General features: G+C 34.8%; 1 protein-coding gene across 5 annotated transcripts in view; it reads left to right on the forward strand.

The window, feature by feature from the left end:
• The window catches only part of trv (trivet), a 341,295-nt gene that overhangs the window by 219,869 nt on the left and 99,935 nt on the right, over positions 1-21,491 (forward strand). For all 5 annotated transcript variants that reach the window (XM_073959929.1, XM_073959930.1, XM_073959931.1 and 2 more), the window contains one exon: positions 21,315-21,390. In XM_073959929.1, the coding sequence (XP_073816030.1) occupies positions 21,315-21,390 (76 nt within the window). The remainder of the gene's footprint in view (positions 1-21,314; positions 21,391-21,491) is intronic.

The following is a 21,491-nucleotide window of genomic DNA, read 5'->3' on the forward strand; positions in this document are numbered from 1 at the left end:
TGGGAGGGGACGAAAAAAACGAGATGGAAAAAGTAGCGGCTTAATTATTTACATTCATTATTATTAGGCTTTGCGGGAAGGACATTATTGTGTGTGAAATACAAATACACTTCTGTTATACCACGATTGCAAAACATGATATATTAATTATTCCACTAGAAAATTAAAAAAAAATAATAATAACGATTATCCTTTAATTGTAGTAAAATATAAGGCAAATCAGCAATCACAGACTTCCATATTTACCTTTTTGTATATTTTACTTTAAAATTTTTTTCATTTGCAAAGTCGATGTTTACTTATATAACATAGTAGAAAATATTACTTTATATTTATATAAGTAAAAAATGAATCTATTGTTGTTTATACCGCTTTTATTTTTATTTTTAACAAAAAAAATCTCATTTCACATAAAAATCCATGACTGTTTCTAATAAAAAAAGTTTCATTTTTGTTTTAATCAAACGCATCTTTTCTACCATAACATCAGCTTGGTAATAATTCAAACAAATCTGAATTCGTATCGTATTAAAGAAACACGCCATTAAAATTCGATTTCATAAATATTTGTATCGTGATGTTTCATTGAATAGATTAAATCCCGTTTCTCTTTAACCCTCTTTCTAAAATTGGTGTCGTGTAACAAAAATAAATTGAATAAAATACATCCTAAGGATCAGCTCTATACATTTTCCAGGAAACACACACACACATATATTTACTACATATTTTAAGAACAAAAACCATTTTAATAGAAACACACAATTGCTTCACTGATTAATATTTTTGAGGGTGATAAAATCAGATACGTGTGTACTATTTTCTATCGTGCAGTTATAACGACTTCATCGTCTGAAAAGGGGGGTGAGATCGAAGAAACAATAAAAATTGTAACCATTTTACATTTGAATAGATTTTCCTAATCAACAACGTAAATATTCCAATGAAATGTAACATTTTTCTTAGAATGTAAAATGTGTCTTTGAAATACCTTACCTTTTCCGGTGGTATGAACAGGTTGGAAAATTGGCCTAACTTAAACTCCTTTAAATTATGTTTTCATTTTCATGTTGTGAAGAGAGAATTAGGTCCAATTCACATATACGAGTATTTGTAATATTTTTATAGTCACCTAATATTTAGAAAAGCGCATCGTAAAATTTGGGCATATAAAAATAACTATTTAAATAGAGCTTTAATATTCTGTACAGGGTGACGTTGGGGATGAATGATACCCCCTTTAACATATCAAAGTCTACGATTTATCTTGATCCCTCTTTCACCTCAAGTGAAGACTGACCCCCGGTGTTGTGACCTGGGGAGCTGCCTTAACACCCGTTAAAGGTAGTGTGCTAACAAGTGCCTAGCGTTCACTCATAAGATCTTTAAACACATGTGTGGGACTAAAATCCCATCTCTCCAAAAAGTAGCGCACTCTGAAAAAACAAAGAGAAAACTCCTCTAAAGTTGACGATCAGTCGCAGTCGTCTGCGAGTCTGCACCTGAAATATTCCGACTCTTTTTTAATAAGGTGTAATTTAAGCACTGGCATACATACTTGTCAAGTAAATCACAACAACACCTTAAAGTGATACACTGTATTTTAGCTGCCATGACACAAAAGATAAGTTTGGCAGCAGACTTGTAGTTAGACATAGGTTAAAACATCTGGTCTCCAACTTCACCACGGTAAATGAAAGACTTGCTACAATTTGGATAAAAACTAAATTTTTCAACATCAGTTTTATTTGCGCTCTGCTTCCACTGAAGACAAGGACGAGCAGACCAAAATATATTTTAAGAACGCTTAGAAGAAACATATGACCATTGTCCTATCCATGATATTTACATATGTTCTCAATGGGACACGGGAGACTTCTCTCATATCAATGAGTGCACGTCTATTCATATTGGCTCAAAGATATGGGACCTAATTTTGTATCGCCATGGCAAGCCATCATTACATTGAGGGGATTTGTCACCGCCGAAATTCTTGATTTACTGTTCAGGGGGTGAACCGCGAACATTATGAATCCAAGGCTGACCACAGTGGTAATTTTAATGTCAATATAGGAAAAGAAAATATCTTTGACCCAACAGTCGGGAAATTCAGTCTCCACTGTGAAACGCCTGACAATGGAATGAGACAAATAGACTTTGGAGCGGCAAAAATTGATCACATTGTGTTAGATGGATTTACAAGACATAAGTCTGCTCTCTATTGCTTATAAGAGAGTGTCAGGAATATTGTGCGAACTTCTGAAGCCTATGGTCAACAATTGCGCCTTTATCCCTGGAAAATCCACCATTAACCAGATATATACCCTGAGACAAATCCTAGGGAAAACAAGAGATGCAGATCGACACTTACCATATTTTTGTCGATTATAGAACGGCCCCTTACTTTCAAAGGAATTGCAAGGCATGTCTGAATTTGGTATCCCCACAAAACTCATTCGGCTTTATAAGACAACATTAACTGATACTCGTCTTCAGTTAAAATAGGAAGGACATTATCAGAACAGTTTAGAACCAAAAGTGGTTTCAGACAAGGAAACAGCAGGAAAAGTCATACGAGACGCCAACGTCAAAGTAAATGGCACAATATACACCAACACATGTTCTTTGCTTATGCCGACGACATTGACATTTTTGATCGATCAGTTAAAACAATAACTGAAACCATTAAAGAAGTCCAAATAGTTCTTTAAGTGCAATTCAAAGGCTGCGCGAGAATTGTTTTAAAATTATCATGGATGAACAAAATCTACATTGAAAATGGCTAGTTGGGACGGACGAAAAGAATGACTCCTAAATTTAGATCCACTTTCAAACTCGACTATGCAAAAAGTTCAGCAATTTTGCGCTTTAATCCACATCAATCTTTTTTTTAGCAAATTGCCTCCATTTATTCGGAAAATACACAAAAGTTTATACATTTCTGTCGACAAGTTCATATGTCAAAAAAGGCCACATGAAGATCTTAATTTACGCAGACTGATGGAATACACGGTGCGCCTTAACTAATTTTAAATGAAAGGTGCTTACACCTGGAAAGTTTTTGCCGATTCTGACACTACAATGTTCATAGATGAAAAAAAAACAAAAAACGGAAAAAATCACCGGAGGGATTTTCAAATAAATCGCGGTCATAGTTCAAATTTTTAGGGCTTTATTGACTTCTCACAATTTTGCTCGGAAACAGCAATTCTTATCGAAATGGGATTAGAGCAAATGTTGTAGCAGTGAAAATTCTCTACAAGATTGACCTTATTGTAATTTTCGTAGGTTTTACCATTTTTGAGATATAGAAGTTCAAATTGGGACAATACACTAAAATAATGTCATAACTGTAATTTCCCAACATAAATTTAAATATCTAAAAATGGTACAATCTGGAAAAAAACTATACAAGCCAGTCTTGTAGAGAATTTTTACAGCTATAAGATTTTCTCAGTAGTGGGATTCTGTAACTCATTTTTGCTGTTATCGATAATTGTCGGTAAAATTAAAATGCTTATAATTTCGATAATTAACGAAATTTTTCGGTATGTTAACGATGAATAAAAAGTAGTCGCTAGCCTCTACCGACACAAACAGTGATGCCAACTTTTCTTTATGTTTTTAGTCATAATTTTGAGATTTAATTTTACCGATTTTTGTCGGTAACAGCAAAAATGAGTTACAGAATCCCACTACAGGTCCCATATCGATAAGGCTTGCCGTGTTCAAGCAAAATCGCGAAACCCTAACAAAAAACCTAAAAATATAACCTAAGCTTCTTTATCTCAAACATGGTTCAACCTGGGAACAACTCAGAAAGAGGAATCCTCTAGAAAATTTTCATAGCTACAACATTTTCTTTAGCTCTATTTCGATACGACTTGCGGTTTACACGCCACGTCCTGGAAACCTAAAATATACCTAAAAATGTGAACTTTGACCGCCATTTATTTCAAAATCCCTCCATCGATTTTTTCTTGTTTTTCGATTTTTCTCATCTATGAACATTGCTGTCTCAGAATCCGCAAAAACTTTTCAGGTGTAAGCGGTTTTCATTTAAAGTTAGTAAAGGTGCACCCTTTATGACATTTTTTTATAAGGAGACGATATCGCATTGTCCCAATTTGAACTTCAATATCTCAAAAATGGTAAAACCTACGAAAATAACATTAATGTCAATCTTGTAGAGAATTTTAAGTGCTACAACATTGGCTCTAAGATATGTCATTTTAGTTGGACTACCTATTGTAACTATTTCAAGACATTCCTATAATAGTTCTTAAGCTGAATTTAACCGAAAATTTTTGAAATCCGCACCAACCTAACAGACGAACGGTCTGAAACAGAATTAGTCTTCAAATATGTGGGATCCAGAACCATTATTTCGATGCGACACGTTTTTGATAGTATCAAAGTGTAAATACCCTCTTTAACCACATAATTGAGAGAACAACTAGGTAGGTAGAAATTTTTAGCGTAGCCACTATTTCACCCCTCCATATAAAATATTTTGTTACACATTAATAGACAGTGGAATTTTATGCAACCTCTATTTTTGGTCCGATTCATGTCAAATTTAGAGACTGGGCATACATTTTTGCATATGCAACAAATAATATGTGCATATGCAACATTTATGCATTTTACATATTTTCTTATGCAACAAATATTTCAATAATAGGTACAAATATGTTTGTGAGCACAATTTTTCTGTTTAAAATTCTCTTCAGACAAGTTAATAAAATGGTGAAATGTATAACTATAGTCACAACCTTCAAAATTCCGAAAATCGAGAGGTACCGTTCTATGGGGGCTATATATACCTATACCGACACATTTCAGGTGGAAAGTTTCATACCCACAAGGAGGACTTAATACCAAATTTAAACCATTTCGGACCGATATTGAGACCGCAACCTTCAAAATACCAGAAATCCGCAGGTACCGTTCTATGGGTGCTATGTGAAAACGTAAACGTATACCGACAAATTTCAGGTGGAAAGTTTTACACCCCCCACGAATACTTAATACAAAATTTTAGTTATTTCGGTGGGATATTGAGGCCACAGCTGTCAAAATACCGAAAATGGGGAGGTACTGTTCTATGCGGGCTATATGAAGGCACGGACGTATATTGACAAATTTCAGGTGAAAAGTTTTATACCCCCAACGGAGACTTAATACCAAATTTCAGCCATTTTGGTGGCCACAAATCCTTGCATATGTTTTTGCATATGCTAATTTATGCAAATATGAAAAATTATGCAAAAAAATGCGCAATATGCTAAATATGCCAACATTTCTGGGCCTAATTCGTTTTATTTTGTGATAAAACGGGTTTCTGTCTACTCAGATTTTCTCTACAACCATCCTAACCATATATTCATTTGCATAGGATTCCGCTGTCTACACATTAATGATACCTTCTGATACAGACGTTAAATTTTCGCTTCATCTGTTTTATTTTAACACCAAATTAAGATCTTAAGCACACTAAGAACACAATATTAAAACATAAATACAAAGCGATAAACAAAACTACAAGGTTTATACTTTTTTCTATGAATACTATTCAAAATACTCTATGGTCATCTTTGACCTTAATCTATAAAACCAATATCAAAGTAGAAGTTCTCATTTTCTGATAATTTTTTTTCAATTTCAAATCTTAGCGATAGGCAATTTTCAAACGTACGCATACATGAATATTAATGAGTGTGTGTGTTTTCAGGTTGTATCTTTAGTTTTTTTTTTTATTATGTTATGTCTTCTTCAAAGTTTTCCTCATTTCGGTTGGTTAATGGCATTTGTGATGTTGGTGGTGGTGTTGTTAACGAAAAAGGTGTTGATTATCATAATGCTGGAAACTATAGTGTCTAACTGCCTATTTCCTTTTATCCCTTTGTGCCTGACAGCTATCTAGTTGTGTCTTTATTCACGCTTTATTCATTTTCATCATTTCAATTAAATACATAGAAGATTATTTTCACAGGATGTGTGTGTCTATTGAGGTGTATGTTTTGCCAAGTGTGGGAATTTATATGTATGTTCATATATGTATGAGGATAATTGCCTATATATGTGAGTAACTGTTGTTTTGATAAGAACTTTAATTGGTGGCCGCCAGAAAGGGTTCGAAAAACTCTGATTCAATTTCCTGCAGTCTTTGTAAAAGTTCAAACAAATGTGTAAGATAAATGCTTTAGGCCTTATGGAAATATAAAGTTTACAATATCTATCTTTGCCCTCAAATTACTATTTATGAAAGGACAAATGTCTTTGATATGTATGTATGTACGTTGGGAATATTAGTATTTGAGATAAATATCACGAAAGGTGTGTGATTCAAAAACGGAAATACTTGAAATTGTGAGGAAGTATTGGTAATTGTTTGTATTGTGATGATCAGTAAAGGTATGGGATAGAAATGATAAGAAACATTTTTTTCTCGGATCGATCATGCCACTAGTAATTTAGGCTCTGGGATTTTTTTCTATAATAAAATACAGGCGTATCTAGAACTTGGCCAGAACAAAGGCAACTAAGCTTTAAAGGCATTTTATAGCCTTGTGTGTTTTTAATTAAAATAATTTAAATATTTAAATCTATTGTCGATGATTTGTGTGTACTCAACTTGAAAAAAGAAAAACATTTTAATTTAATGTGTATTCAGTATGTTTGTATTTTTAAGGATTTGTACAAACATCTACCTGGATTTTGGCATTTGTATTCTAAACCAGTTTTCTTATTCTTTTCGTTATCAATGATGATGTTTTTCTTCTTTTTGACTTGTTTTGGAAATTTCATTTGCCTTGTTCACTGAAATTGAATACGACGGCATTTGTTTAGCTTTTATTTTAATGCCAAAAGAAATGTGGTCTTATCTCGTCTTGTCTATTTTGTTTCTTTACACAGACATTAGGCAAAAGTTGGTTAAATGAATATCTTGAAATTTTGATGGTTTTATTTGTGGCTTGTTTATTTTTTCTTCTTTTGGATTAACTTGATCGTGCAGGGTTGTACTCCAAAGATTCCTTTAAGGTCCTAAAATTCCAGCAAAAATTGCCATCTAATTTTCTTCTACTTGTTACAGAATATTAGTAATAACTGTGTGGAACTCTAGTGTTGTATTTAGATAATTGGCATTTTAACTTTTATTTCCACCCGCAATTCATTCCTTCTCCCAAGAAAAATCTCTTATCTTACTTAGCATTCTAATTAATATTTTGTGCATTGTACAGGAAATGTATACTCGACAGCTCTGATTTATATTTCCCCCAACCCACCTCCACCAGGCATTTCGCGAAAAAGAGGCGCGTGTGAATATTTTACTTTCACAAACAGAACCACAAGTAGTTGGAGAATCATAAAATATCTACGGCCATAGTCCCACATTCCACTTGGCTTTCGTCATTTCGCCATTTCGCAGCAATAAGCTTAAATAAAAGCAACCAAGCAAGCAGATGAAGAACAAATTCATCCTATAGAAATTCGTTAAATCATTTTGCTTAAAGTATACTTGTGGTTAATGTTCTTTTGGATTTTTGTTTGTGTTTTTGTTTCTTGCTCTTCTTCTTCATCCTCGGCTGCTATTTCTTGTTTTGCATTTAAATCCATCTTTCTCTCCATGGTTTGTTGTTAAGCATTTGTAAGATTTGAGTGTAAATTGAAACTGAAGTGAAAATAAGCACGAAAATTACGAGGCCAAACAGAATGGTAAACAAAATCTATGCGAATTAACACAATGGGTGAAAAGTTTGAAGACTATCATTATGAAGGGATTGAGAAGAAAAAAATTTAAAAAAAATCCTCCAGGTCGAACTGTCCATAAGGTCACCATAAAATAATCTGAACTAAAATGAAATAACTAGTTTTCTTTCCTGTTCACAATTTTAGGTGGATTGAAACACTTTTTTCCCAAAAAAACTTATGTATTTAGGGGGTTTTCAAAATTTTTGGCGTATGAACCGACGAAAATATGGATTGGATTAATGCTCAAAAATTTGCGGGAGTATCTATAGAAAGGGCGTTTGTACCATACTTGCTTAAGAAAAACATAATATCGCTGTAAACAGAGCCACTAGGAAAACCTTCGGTATAAATTTACAAAGGATCCTCGAACAGACCCTTAACCACACTAAAATGTTGAACATTTTTGGGCCCTATAGGAAAAAATATTTAGAGATCCAAATTTTTGGACCAACTCGGTTGTTACGTTTATGAGATATCGCGCGTACCATTTAGTGAATATTTTCGAACTTTGTGTGGGAGGTACCGGAGGGAGTGGACCTATAAGCACCACATTCGAGTTTCATCTAATATTCGAAGAAATATTACGATATCCAAAGCGTGGACGAACGCAGTATTAGTTTCGAGCTCTACAGCCACCACACAGGGAGCCATAGGGGTATTTACGCCGTTCGGGTTGTTTTCTAAAGAAGTATGGACTTGCCCCTGAAAAAACTTTAACTGTAGTAATTGAGGCAGCGAATGCAAGTTGCTTCAACAAATATCAAAGTGATTCGAGAGCAGGTCTTAAAGTGAATTTATAAGAAATTTTGTGTAGCAGGTACCCAATGGAGTGGACAAATATCGTCCATATTCGAAGCTGATCTATATCTGGTAGATATATTAGGATGTTTAAAATATGGACCCTTCAAGAGTTATCATCCGCACAATTTTTCCGAACAATTTTGAACTTGTGTGGGGGAGGTACCTGAAGGAGTGGACCGATATGGCTTATCTTCGAACTTAAGCTAAGTTTGCACAGGAAGTATGGACTTGCCCCTGATGAAACTTGTACCGTGGTATGGAGGCAGTGAACACAAGTTGTTACAGAAAAATAGAATAGGTCCTAAACTGAACTTTTTTAAAATTCTGTGTGGGAGGTACTCGAAGGAGAGGACCGATTGAGTCCATATTGGAACCTCATCTAAGTCTGGTATAAATTTCACGATGTACAAAGTATGAACCAAATCGGTTATTCCCTTCAAAAGTTATCGTGCGCACAAATTTTCCGAACATTTCCGAACTTTGTGGGGGAGGTACCGGAAGGAGTGGATATAACCCACTTTCGAACTTAAGCTATGTTTGGACAAAATATTACGAAAGCCAAATTTTGGACCGAATCTGTTAATCCGTTCGAGAGTTATCGTGCGCTCCATCCAGCAGACAGACAGACGAACGCACGGACATGGCTAGATCAACTCCAAATTGTCTGAACACATTCCGTCCAAACATACTTGGGGTCTGAAACCATTTTTTCGATGAGGCACATTTTGCCCGTATGAAAGTGTGTATACCCTCGTTAGCATAAATGCTGAGAATATAAAAATGTATCTAAAAATATTTTCAATCCGGCGGTGCCTTTATATATCTAAGTATGAACCTATGTATGTTGTGGTGGAGAAGTTTTGTGACCACTGGGAACATCAAATTTGATATTACAGATTGTTCGGTCAACAAATGAAGCTAATCTCCTCAAAATACTAGAAATTTGACAGCAACCTTATATAAAAACTATACCAAAACATGGACATATTTGTCAGAGAGATTTTCTCACTCAAACCTATACAACAACAAACAATACCAATTAGCCTTAAAAAGCCACAACACAAACAATAATTTCTTTAGCCGGACCAAAACGAAGGTTCCAAAGGACGAAAAATCAAACGTGGTATATAAAACAAATTCAACGGGGACTCGTCCAACATATGCCCTCAGGTATATGTTGGCACAACAAAAAATAAGCTGAAGACTAGAATAAGTGGTCACAAGTCGGACCAGAAGAATAAAGGCAAACCACCAGAACAAAAAACTGCCCTTGCAGCACACTGTGCAACCACAGGACACACGCCTAATTTTAAAGACGTTGAAATATTAGCACAGGAAAGAAACTATAAACGACGATATATGCTAGAGATGCTTCACATCATAAATGTGCCGGTGGAAAATCGTATAAACTACAAAATGGATACGGAACACTGTGCACAAACTTATAGGAATGCAATAGAGAAACATAAAAAAGCTTTGGTTTAGTTGTAAAATACTCGTGCATAATACAAGATGTGCATATTTGACAGTCACTAAGAAAACAAAATGTAATTATTGTTAAAAATATTTTTGTTTAATATTTATAAAATAATTGTTAATTGTTTCTTTTAAAGTCAATTTCCCTGATGATGACCTTCGGAGAGGGTCGAAATATTGGAATAATAAAACCATAATAAAAAACAAAATCTTATTGTTTTTCTTTCTGACCTAAAGCCAAACAAAATCAAAAGTTAATAAAGTCCAAAGGTCAACAATAATTCAACCAAAAAAAAAATGCCAAACTATAAGTAATTCGGTCAAAAAAGATGTCTTATATTATCAAAATACCAAAAGTCGGGAGGTACCGCTATATGGGAACTATTCAAAAACATGGAACTATATTGACAATTTTAAGTGGAGAAGTAGTGTGACCACTACGAACCTCAAATGTCAAATTACATGTAGTTCGATCACAAAATGTAGCTAAAATCCTCATTCGGGCTATATAAAAAAAACTATGTTGAAAAATTTTTGTGTAGAAGTCTTGCAACCACTGTGAACCTCAAATGTCAAATTACAGCCAGTTCGACTAACAATTTAAGTTAAATCCTCAAAATAACTAAAATCGGGAGGTATCGCTATATATGGATAGAGAGAGAGAGAGAGAGAGAGAGAGAGAGAGAGAGAGATGTTGTGTGGAGAAGTGTTGTTACCTCTAGGAACCTCAAATAAAAGCTAATCCGGTTTAAAAATCCTCAAGATACCAAAAATCGCGAGGAACCGTCATGTAGGAGCTATCCCAAATCATGGACCTATGTTTACAGTTTTCAGTGGCCAATTTTTGTGACCGCTGAGAAACTCAAATGGCAAATTATAGCTAGTTCGATCACAAAATGTACCTAAATTCCTCAAAGTACCGAAAATAGGGAGGGAACGTTACAAGCGGGCTATACCAAACAAATAACCAATGTTGACAATTTCTTGTGTAGAAGTTTTGCAACCACTGGCAACCTCTAATGTAAAAGAGCAGCTTGTTCGGCTAAAGATATGACTAAACTCCTCAAAATACCGAAAATCGGATGGTACCGCTATGTGGGGGCTCTATTAAGACATGTACCTATGTTGACAATTTTTGGGGTAGACGTTTTGCGAACACTAGGAACCTCTAATGTCAAATAACAGGTGGCTCGGTGAAAAAAGTAGCTACAATCCTAAAAATACCGAAAATCGGGAGATAAAGTTATATGGAGGCTATACCAAGACATGGATCTATATTGGACGTTTGTTGTGGAGAAGTGATGTGATAGGATAGGAACCTCATATGCCAAATTACAGATAGTTCGGTCAAAAAATTTAGCTAAAGTCCTCAAAATACCGTTATATCGGATCAGTACCAAAACATGGACCCTTTTTCAAAAATGTTGGTGGAGAAATTTTGCCATCACTGCGAACCGCAAATGGCAAATTACAGCCAGTTCGCTTAAAAATTGTTAAAAACTGTAGCTAAATTCATCAAAATGCCGAAAATCGGGAGGTACCGTTATACGGGGCCTATACAAAAAGATGAACCTATGTTGACAATTTGTGGTGCAGAAATTTTGTGACCGCTAGGAAGCTCGAATATAAAATAACACATAGTTCGGTAAAAAAATTTAGATAAATTCCTCATAATACCTGAAATTGGTCGGTATAGTTATATGGGAGCTGTACCAAAACCTGGACTTATATTGAACATTTTTGCAAACAGATAATATGTGTTTAAATCCTCTACCTTAATATGGAGGTTATAATTAACGTTTGCATTCCGTATGCAACACATCGAAATATTCATCGGGGGACCCTATAAAGTCTGTTTCCGCCGGTCTCTACGTTCCTCCGTCTGTTGAAATCAGAACACAGCTCACAATATTTAAAAAAGAGACCTTTATTATTTGGTACATACATTTATATTACTACTATGATGTTTTGTATTGAAAATAGGCTTTATCGGACGACGTTTTGATGTATTCCCCATAGAACATCACCTTCCGATTTTCAGTGTTTTCACTGTTTTCGCATCATTTCCCCAATAAAATGGTATTTATAAATTTGGTATTTAGTCGTCGTTGTAGGTATAAAACCTTCTATCTGAAATTTGTCGATATAGATCAACGTTTTCATATAGTCCCCATAAAACGGTACCTCCCGATTTTCGGTATTTTGAAGAATTTAGCCTCATTATCACACCGAAATGGCTGAAATTTGGTATTTAGTCTTCGTTAGGGGTATAAAACTTTCGACCTGAATGTTGGCGGTATACGTCCACTCCTTCATATAGCCCCCATAGAGCGGCACCTCCCGATTTTCGGCATTTTGAAGGTTATGCCCTCATTATCACACCGAAATGGTTGAAATTTGGTATTAATTCTTCGTTGGGGGCATACAACTTTTCACCTGAAATTTTGACGGTATAGATCCACTCCTTCATATAGCCCCCATAGAGCGACATCTGCCGATTTTCGGCATTTTGAAGGTTGTGGCCTCACTATCACATCGAAATGGCTGAAATTTGGTATTTAGTCTTCATTAGGGCTACAAAAATGTCCCTTTGAAATTTGTCAAATCAGATTCGGGTATAGGTGTGGCTCCCATTGAACCGTACCTCATTCTTCCACCGAAATTACTGGAAGTTGACACTTAGTCTTCCTTGGGTCTATAAAACTTTCCCTCTGAAATATGTCGATACAGATCCAGGTTTCGATATAATCCCCATAGAACTGTACCTGCTGATTTTCGGTATTTGAGAGGTTTTAGATTCACTAGCACACAGAAATAGTTGAAAATTGGTATATAATATTTGTTGGGGCTACAAAACTTTTTTCAAAAAATTTTCAGTACAGCCCCACGTTTTTATATGAAGCCCATAGAAGGATACCTTCCGATTTTGGTTTTTTTGAAGGTTTTAACCTAATTCTTCCACCTAAATGCCTGGAAATTTACACTTAGTCTTCCTTGGGTCTATAAAACTTTCCATCTGTACCTCCCGATTTTCGGTATTTTAAAGGTTTAATCCTCATATAATATTTTTATAAAATATTTGTTTGGGCTACAAAACTTTTTTTTCAGAAAATTTTCAGTACAGACCCACGTTTTTCCATCTGAAATTTGTCGAAACAGGTCCAGGTTTTGATATAATCCCCATAGAACTGTACCTCCAGATTTTTGGTATTTTAAAGGTTTAATCCTCATATAATATTTTTATAAAATATTAGTTGGGGCTACAAAACTTTTTTTTTCAGAAAAGTTTCAGTACAGACCCTTGTTTTTGTATGAAGCCTATAGAAGTGTACCTTCCGATTATCGTTATTTTGAAGGTCTTAGCCTCATAATCCCATCGATACTATGGAGGTTTCCACAGAAAGGACCGGAATTTGGTATTTAATCTTCATTGTGGGTACAAAACTTTCCCTCAGAAATTTGTCTGAACAGGTCCATGTTTTGACATAACCTTCGCAAGACGGTACCTTACGATTTCACGGTCATGGCCTCATGATTGCATGAAATGGTTGGAAAGGGCCGATATTTGGTATTTAATCTTCATTGGGGCTACAAAAGTTTCCCTCAGAAATTTGTCTGTACAGGTCCATGTTTTGATATAGCCTCCGCAGGACGGCACCTTCCGATTTTACGGTCTTGGCCTCATGATGGCACCGAAGTGGTTGGAAAGGCCGGAATTTTGTATTTAGTCTTCATTTGGGCTACAAACCTTTTCTGTTTTAGCTTCATTCTCCAACCAAAATTTTTGAATTTTAGTAATAAACTGGGGCTAAAAAAATGTCCCCAGAGAGTTGTTTGAATATGCCTTCCGATTTTCGCTATTTTAAAGCTTTTAGCAGCATTATACCAGCGAAATGTCTACAATTTGATATTTAATCTAAGTTGGGGGTACAAAACATTCCTGCAGAGAATTGTTGGGACACGTTCTAATCCAGCTCCAACAGAATGGTACCTCCCGATTTTCGGTATTTTAAAGGAAATGCTAGCATTTAGTTTCACCCTTATCATCCAACCCAAATTGCTGAAAATTTGGTTTAAATATAATTTATTTTGAAGGCAATCAAAAGTGCGCTCCGGCCTTTTTAGTTGTGTTAATAAAACTGTCCATTCCCCACTGTGCAGCTTTGCTGGATAAATGAGAAAAGTATAATACAAACAGTACAAAAAAAAACTTCAAAATAAAATGTTCAACAAGGTCAGATTTCTAATTTTAAATTTATTTACATGTTTTTTGTTTTGTTTTATTTGATGCAGTCAGTCAGTTAGTTTAGTACCAGTGTCGAATTTAGCAACGTGACTGTGTCGTTGTCGTCGTTATACCTTGGTAAATATGTAAATCTTTGTTGCGTATTCTGGCTTTCGTTCTGCTTCTCTTCGCCACCTTCCTCCTGACACCGTGGCATTTTGTTTCTATTCACTGGCCTGTTTGAGGTTAGTAAAAATGTAAAAAATTCCTTTTGACAGCAGCCCATGAGTAAAGTAGAACATGAATTTTAAATTAGAACAGGTGGCATAAAGACTCTGCGATTTGTGTAGGTGTGTGTGTGTGTGTGTGTGCGAGTGTGGTTCATATGTTTTTGTTTCCTCTCGGTTCGAATGTTTTCATTTCATTCATTGTGGTGGGCTGCAATGCTTTTTTGTTTTCTTTAGATTAGGTTTTCGTTTTTTTTTCTTTTTGGTTTTATTTTCACAATCTCAACCCCAATCAGATAGATTGAGATTGGGGTGCAGGTTTTTTTTTTTGTTTCCAACAATTTCTTCTGCTTAGTTTATTCTATTTCTAACTTGGGACAATGTATACCAGGCTACAAGATTCCCAACGACTGCAAATGGTGTGGGCGTTCTTTATAATTTTGTGTGTTTTTCCAAAGTTTAGTTAAGACATTTTACTGTTGATTTCCTTTGGAAATTCAACTCCTCCCACTGCACCATTACCTTGTCAGAATAAGTAACGAACGTAAAATATTAAAAATTTACATAAATATTTTAAAGAATTTCCTTTCCTGTTGTTCTTCTGTTTCTGCTTCATAATATTTACATTTCAGTGGTTCGGGTCCATAATAAAGATATTTTCTTTAAGAATTATAATCTACAGCTTAATTTAAATAAATTATGATAACAGTGGCCGAACCCCGAAAGGGACAAAGTAGAAAAAAATGAACAGCTGCGCCAGCAAAAAATAAACAATAATACAAATCAAAAAAGAATTAAAAGACAAGAATAAAATATTTCAAAAATTATTTGAAATCATATCGTTTGGAGAAAAAAAATTAAATTTATATATTTATGTATTTGTAAAGACATGGTGTTATCTAAGGCTAGCAGAGGATGGGGGTCTGGTTTTATAGTAAATATTTTCTTTATGTAATGACATGACATTTTCAGCTTTTTTATAAACATTTTTCATTTCGCCCATATTTACAATTACAAGCTGTTTAAACAAAAAGTAAAATGATATGGCCATCACAAGGACTTGCTAGAATAAATGTTTTAAATAAAACATAAAAAACAATGTAATATGACCTGATAAATCTATTTGTTTTGTATTATTTTATCTGGTCTGACGTTAATCAGTGAAATTGTTAAAAAAAAAAATAAAATTATAAAGAATATTTCCTCATTGAATTCATTGCTACAGGAATTTCCCTATGATTGACACGGTGTTAATGCGCTTTAATTAAATCAATAATAATTTTCTGTATAATTTTTCAACACACATCCAGCTAAGAGCGTTTAAAATTATATGATCAGGAAAGTTTCTACGAAACACGAAATTTATTTATTTAACCCTCCGTCATGCACATGTTCCGATAGTCACGTACGTAGCGCATGTATCTGGCCAGATACAGTATGTATTTGAGTAAATTTATACGAAAAATATGCTATTTTAGTGATAATATTATATTCTTGTATTGTTATCACGCCAGGCAGATATATATTTTCACTTTTTTTGTTCTTAGTACATGCTTAACCCGTGTAAAAAAATGAGAAATAAAACAAGAAATATTGTATTCTTGTGTTTACTCGTAATGTCAAAAAAATAACAAGAATTGGTATAAAGTTCATTTCAATTAAATTTAGTAGTTATAAAGTAAGTTTTAATTAGTTCTTGATTAAAAAAGTCTCACAAAGCTTCAGGTAAGCACCTAAAACATGTATAATCTGATTTCGAATGTTGTAGGCATACCGGATTGGAGCAAAATGTGTGTGTATCTGGTCAGATACATGCGCTACGTATACGATGTATAGATGAAAAACTCTACATAAATTTAGATTGTTGTTGTTTTTTTAAAGTGTTTTTTCATAAAACGATACCTTACAATATTTGTAGAGGGTACCTGGGGACTCAAGCCCCTAGCTAAATCAGAAATATATTTAAATCGCAGTTGAATTCGTAAAATATCTGGCCAGATACATGTGCATGACGGAGGGTTAATTATTTATTCGCAAAATTCCTCAAAACTGTGTTATAGTAATTAGTGGTAAACCAGTTTAGAGTAGATTATTTTTAATTTTAATTAATTCGGACTTCATTGTTATTTTAATATTGAAAAATAATAAGGCTAAATTAAATATTATTTTTATATTAAATTGAATCAATATTTATTTTGTTATTTTTAAATGGCAAAATAAAAGTGATATGTTTGACAAATAGTATTTTTCTTACTTATTAATAATCGTATCGTAATAATCGTATAATACACTACAGCACTGTGTGAGAAAGGTATTATAAGTTGGTTTTGGCTCAAAAGTCTTTAAGTTCGATATAATGTACATATCATGATGATGAAGTTTTTACATATAATGATGAATGTCTAAGTCGATGTGGCTATATGTGTCTGTCCGTCCCACCATACATTTATTCTTCTATACAAATAAATTTTCTTATCACGCTACAGGTTAGAATTTTGATTGGATCACGACATTTTTGTTTCTGTTTTGTAGAAGAACCTGGACGTCTGTTTTATTACTTTTGTTTTTGTAACAACTACAAAACAAACAAATTAAACTTTTGAACAAAACAACATTGCGTGAATTTATTAAAAAGTTAGTGGGTAGATCTTCTGCGCTAGGAATCGACAAAAATTTCAGTGGGAAAATTAGTCCCTTTCTATTAGGGTCACTGCTGTTAATGACAATGAAAGTTGCCTTGTGGCGATTATTACATTTGAACATCATGGGACAGTCAAGTCCCATAAGGAATCATATATATTAGCCTTCGTACCAACATATGGGGTACAAAACGTGGACCTACATTGATCGTAGAAATAGGTAATACCAATTAACACCAAAATCAGTAGGAAATTGCTCAGCATTTATGCTAACGAGGGTGTATACACTTTCATACGGGCAAGATGGGCCTCATCGAAATAATAGTTTTAGACCCCAAGTATTTTTGGACGAAATCCGTTGACAATTTGGAGACGATTTAGCAATGTCCGTCCGTCTATCAGTCTGGCAGGTGCGCACGATAACTCTCGAACGGATGAACTGATTTGGTCCAAAATTTGGCTTTCGTAATATTCTGTCCAAACTTAGTTCGAAGTTCGAAGATGGGTTATATCGGTCCACTCCTTCCGGTACCTCGCCCACAAAAGTACGGAAATGTTCGGAAAATTTGTGCGCACTATAACTTTGAAGGGAGCAACCGATTTGGTCCATACTTTGCACATCGTGAAATTTCTACAAGGCTTAGATGATGTTCTAGTATCGACACAATCGGTCCACTCCTTCGGGTACTTCCCACACAAAATTTCGGAAAAGTTCAGTTTAGGACCTGTTCCCGAATCTCTTTGATCTTTTGTAGCAACTTGTATTCACTGCCCCGCTTACGACGGTACATTTCTCATAAGGGGCAAGTCCATACCTCCTGAGAAAATAGCCTGAAAGATGCAAAAACCCCCTACGACACCGAGTGTAGTGGTTGGAGCGCAAGATAACTCTCGAACGGATCAACCGATTTGGTCCAAAATTTGGGATTCGTAATTTTTTGTCCAAGCATAGTTTAAGATGGAATATAAGCCATATCGGTCCACTCCTTCAGGTACCTCCCCCACAAAAGTTCAAAAATGTTCGGAAAAATTGTTCGCACGATAACTCTTGAAGGGAGTGACCGATTTGGTCCATACTTTACACATCCTAATATATCTACCAGACATATATTAGGTTCGAATATTGACTATGTTTGTCCACTCCTTCGGGTAACTCTCACACAAAATTTTGGATAAGTTCACTTTAAGAACTGCTCTCGGCAACTTGCATCCGCTTCTTCAAATACGACGGTAAAAGTGTTTTTCAAGGACAAGCCCATACTTCTTGAGAAAACAGCCCGAAAGGTGTAGAAACCCCCTATGTCACCATATGTAGTGGCTGGAGAGCACGAAAACTCTCGAACTGATCAACCGATTTTGTCCAAAATTCCGCCTTCGTCACATTTTGTCGAAACTTAGTTTCAGTTCGAAAATGGGCAACACCGGTTACCAACTTCCGGTACTTCCCCCAATATTTTGAAAAAGTCACTTAAATGGTGTGCACGATATCTCTTGAACTGGGCAACCATTTTTGACCAAACTTTGGATCTCCTTATAATTTGTTCAAATTTAGTTTAACATCTAAAATGGCCCATATCGGTCCTCTGTTTAGGGTACTTCCCCCACAAAATTTCAATATTTGTGTCTAAGTGCTGTTTAGGGTCTGTTCGAAGATCCTTTTGAAATGTATACCGATGCTGTTCGTTGAGGTCCTGTTTACAGCGATATTATGTTTTCCGTGGACAAGTCCATGCTTGCTGGCATACAGGTCCAAACTGACATGACTAGTGAGCGCGATATCTAACGAAAAGATATGACTCCCAAAATAAGATCCACTTCAATACTGGACTATGTCGGTCCATTTCTTTAAATACATCCTTCGCAAAATTTTTGAACTTTAAACCTAATCCACATTTTTGTCGGTTCATACGCCCATAATTTTGAAAACCCCTTAAATAAATACGTTCTTTTTTGGGAAAAAAGTGTTTCTATTTGCACAGGCTGAGGGTATATCTCTGTCGGCAAAGCCGACTGATACTTTTTTACTTGTTTCATAGTCAGGTCAAGTTAAAAAATTATCTATATCGTCCCATCGGTATTTTGAAAATTTAAGCAATTTTGCTCATGTTTAGGTAAAACCCCCGTATACTGTACCTTCCGATTTTCGGTATTTTGAGAGTTTTAGCTAAATTTGTTGACTGAAGTACCTGTTATTTAAACAAAAGTTCGGGTTTGGGTATAATTCCCAGTGGTCACAAAACTTCTTCACAAAAATTTTTAAAAATAGATCCATGTTTTCGTATAGCCGCAATATAACGGCATCTACCGATTTTCGGTATTTTGCAAATTTTGGACCGAACTACCAGAAATTTAACACAAAAACAAACATTTTTCCACAACATCCCATACGGGACAAGGGAGACTTCTCTCATATCAACGAGTGCACCCCGATTCATATTTAGCTCAATGATATGGGACCTACTATTTATCGCCGAGTCCGAACGGCGTGTCTTAAGACACCACTTGTGGAGAAGTTATTCAAGGCTGAAATACTCAGGAAATGTCGCCAACATTACTGAGGGGTATTTTGCCACCGTTGAAAATGTTTGATGTTGCTTGGCCGGGGAATCGAACCCACGACCTTCGGCGTACGAGGCGGGCGTGCATACCATTGCACCACGGTGGCAATTTACTATTTGAAATTTCCAGTGGTCACAAAAAACTTCTTCTTCAATAAAAATGTTCAAACTTCTTCAACAGAAGTGTTCAGTACTTCCCGATTATCGGTATTTTGAGAATTGTAGCTATACATTTTTACCTAAATAGTTGTAATTTGACATTTAGGGTCCTTAGTGGTGGCGAAACTTTTACACCAAAAAGTTTTAAAATAGGTCCATATTTTGGTATAGTCCGCAAATAACGATACCTCCCGCTTTTCGGTTCTTTGAAGAATTTAATTACATTTTCACCGAACTATCTGTATTTTATGGTTCACAATAGTCACAAAACTTCTCCACCAAAAATTGTGAACATAGTAGGTTCACACTTTGATATAGCCACCATATAAAGGCACCGCCCGATGTTATATATATTTTCTGACCTTATTTAGACACTTGGGGTCTAAAGTCTTCGCCACCAAAAATGGTGGACTGCAAGGATAATAATAATTAAATTGTAGTTCAGAATATTTTACTGAGGGTACTTTTTTACTTGTTAATAAGTAAAATTCTAAAATTCCTACGCGACCTAATCCCTCTCTCTCTCTCCATAAAAGGCACAGGTGTCGCTTTTCATAGCTTTATTTACAAAAGATTTTATTGCCATTATTATTATTCTCAAAAATATTTCTGTTTATTACCTTTGACACTTAAAACCTAACGCTGCACGTTAACATACTTTTTTCTCAAGTGTATTAAAACTTTTCACCAAAGAAATTTTAACCTTAAATGCCAAGTTGACAATAAAAAAACCCAACCCTCATCCTGCTGATCCATCCACATAAAATGGCATAATGTTTTATTAAGTTTGGCAAGAAATAATATCATCCCCACCAACGCTTCTAACATTAAATCTCAGAAGACAAACAAAAAATGTTAAACCGTTTGACATTGGTAGGCATAATATACAAAATTTTTGTAACAACTATTTTTGTGTGGAAAAAAATGTCACAGTTCTCAGATTACATGCTTTGATTTTGTTACTGTTGTTGTTGCTTTTGTTATTGTTGGCATTGTGCTATTCATTCTTTCTCTTCTTTTTTTATTTTTTTTATTACAATAAATTAAAGAATCACTTAACTTGCCAAAACAATGGCTTTGAAGTTACGCACTTTTACGAAAGTTTTTGCAGCCACTGAGCCATTGTTTTTGGAGTGGGGGCTATGAGTGGGCGAGAGTGAGGATAATGGCAAATGAGGGAATGAGAGTATGATATCATTTTAATGAAATTCTTTGAAATTCTAATTAAAATATTTATAAACTTGTTTCAAAGTTACCCGGCAGTTTGCCTTTATAACATAATATTACAGTAATATACATATTTATTTTTTGTTTGTGGGTCGTTGTTAGGTTGGCTTCATTGTTTTAGTGGTTTAGTAAACAAAATAGGTTTATATGTATGTGTGTATATTTGTAACATAATTATGTACTTGACGCACTTGAAATATTTTCGAAGTGAAATTAATAGCAAATTATTTTGTTTATTTTATTACAGCGATTGTCGTGTGGTACGCGATCCCCAAACTTTGAAATCAAAGGGTTATGGCTTTGTGTCGTTTGTTAAAAAATCGGTAAGTCTAGAAAGAAAATTTGCATTACGTACATGAACTTATGATATTTAGAAATATTCTAAAATTATCCACGGAATATGTGTCTTCATCGCCACTCATTA

The sequence above is a fragment of the Musca autumnalis genome, unplaced genomic scaffold, assembly GCF_047663935.1.
Source record: "Musca autumnalis isolate F117 unplaced genomic scaffold, ASM4766393v1 scaffold_1, whole genome shotgun sequence".
Lineage (NCBI taxonomy): Eukaryota > Metazoa > Arthropoda > Insecta > Diptera > Muscidae > Musca > Musca autumnalis.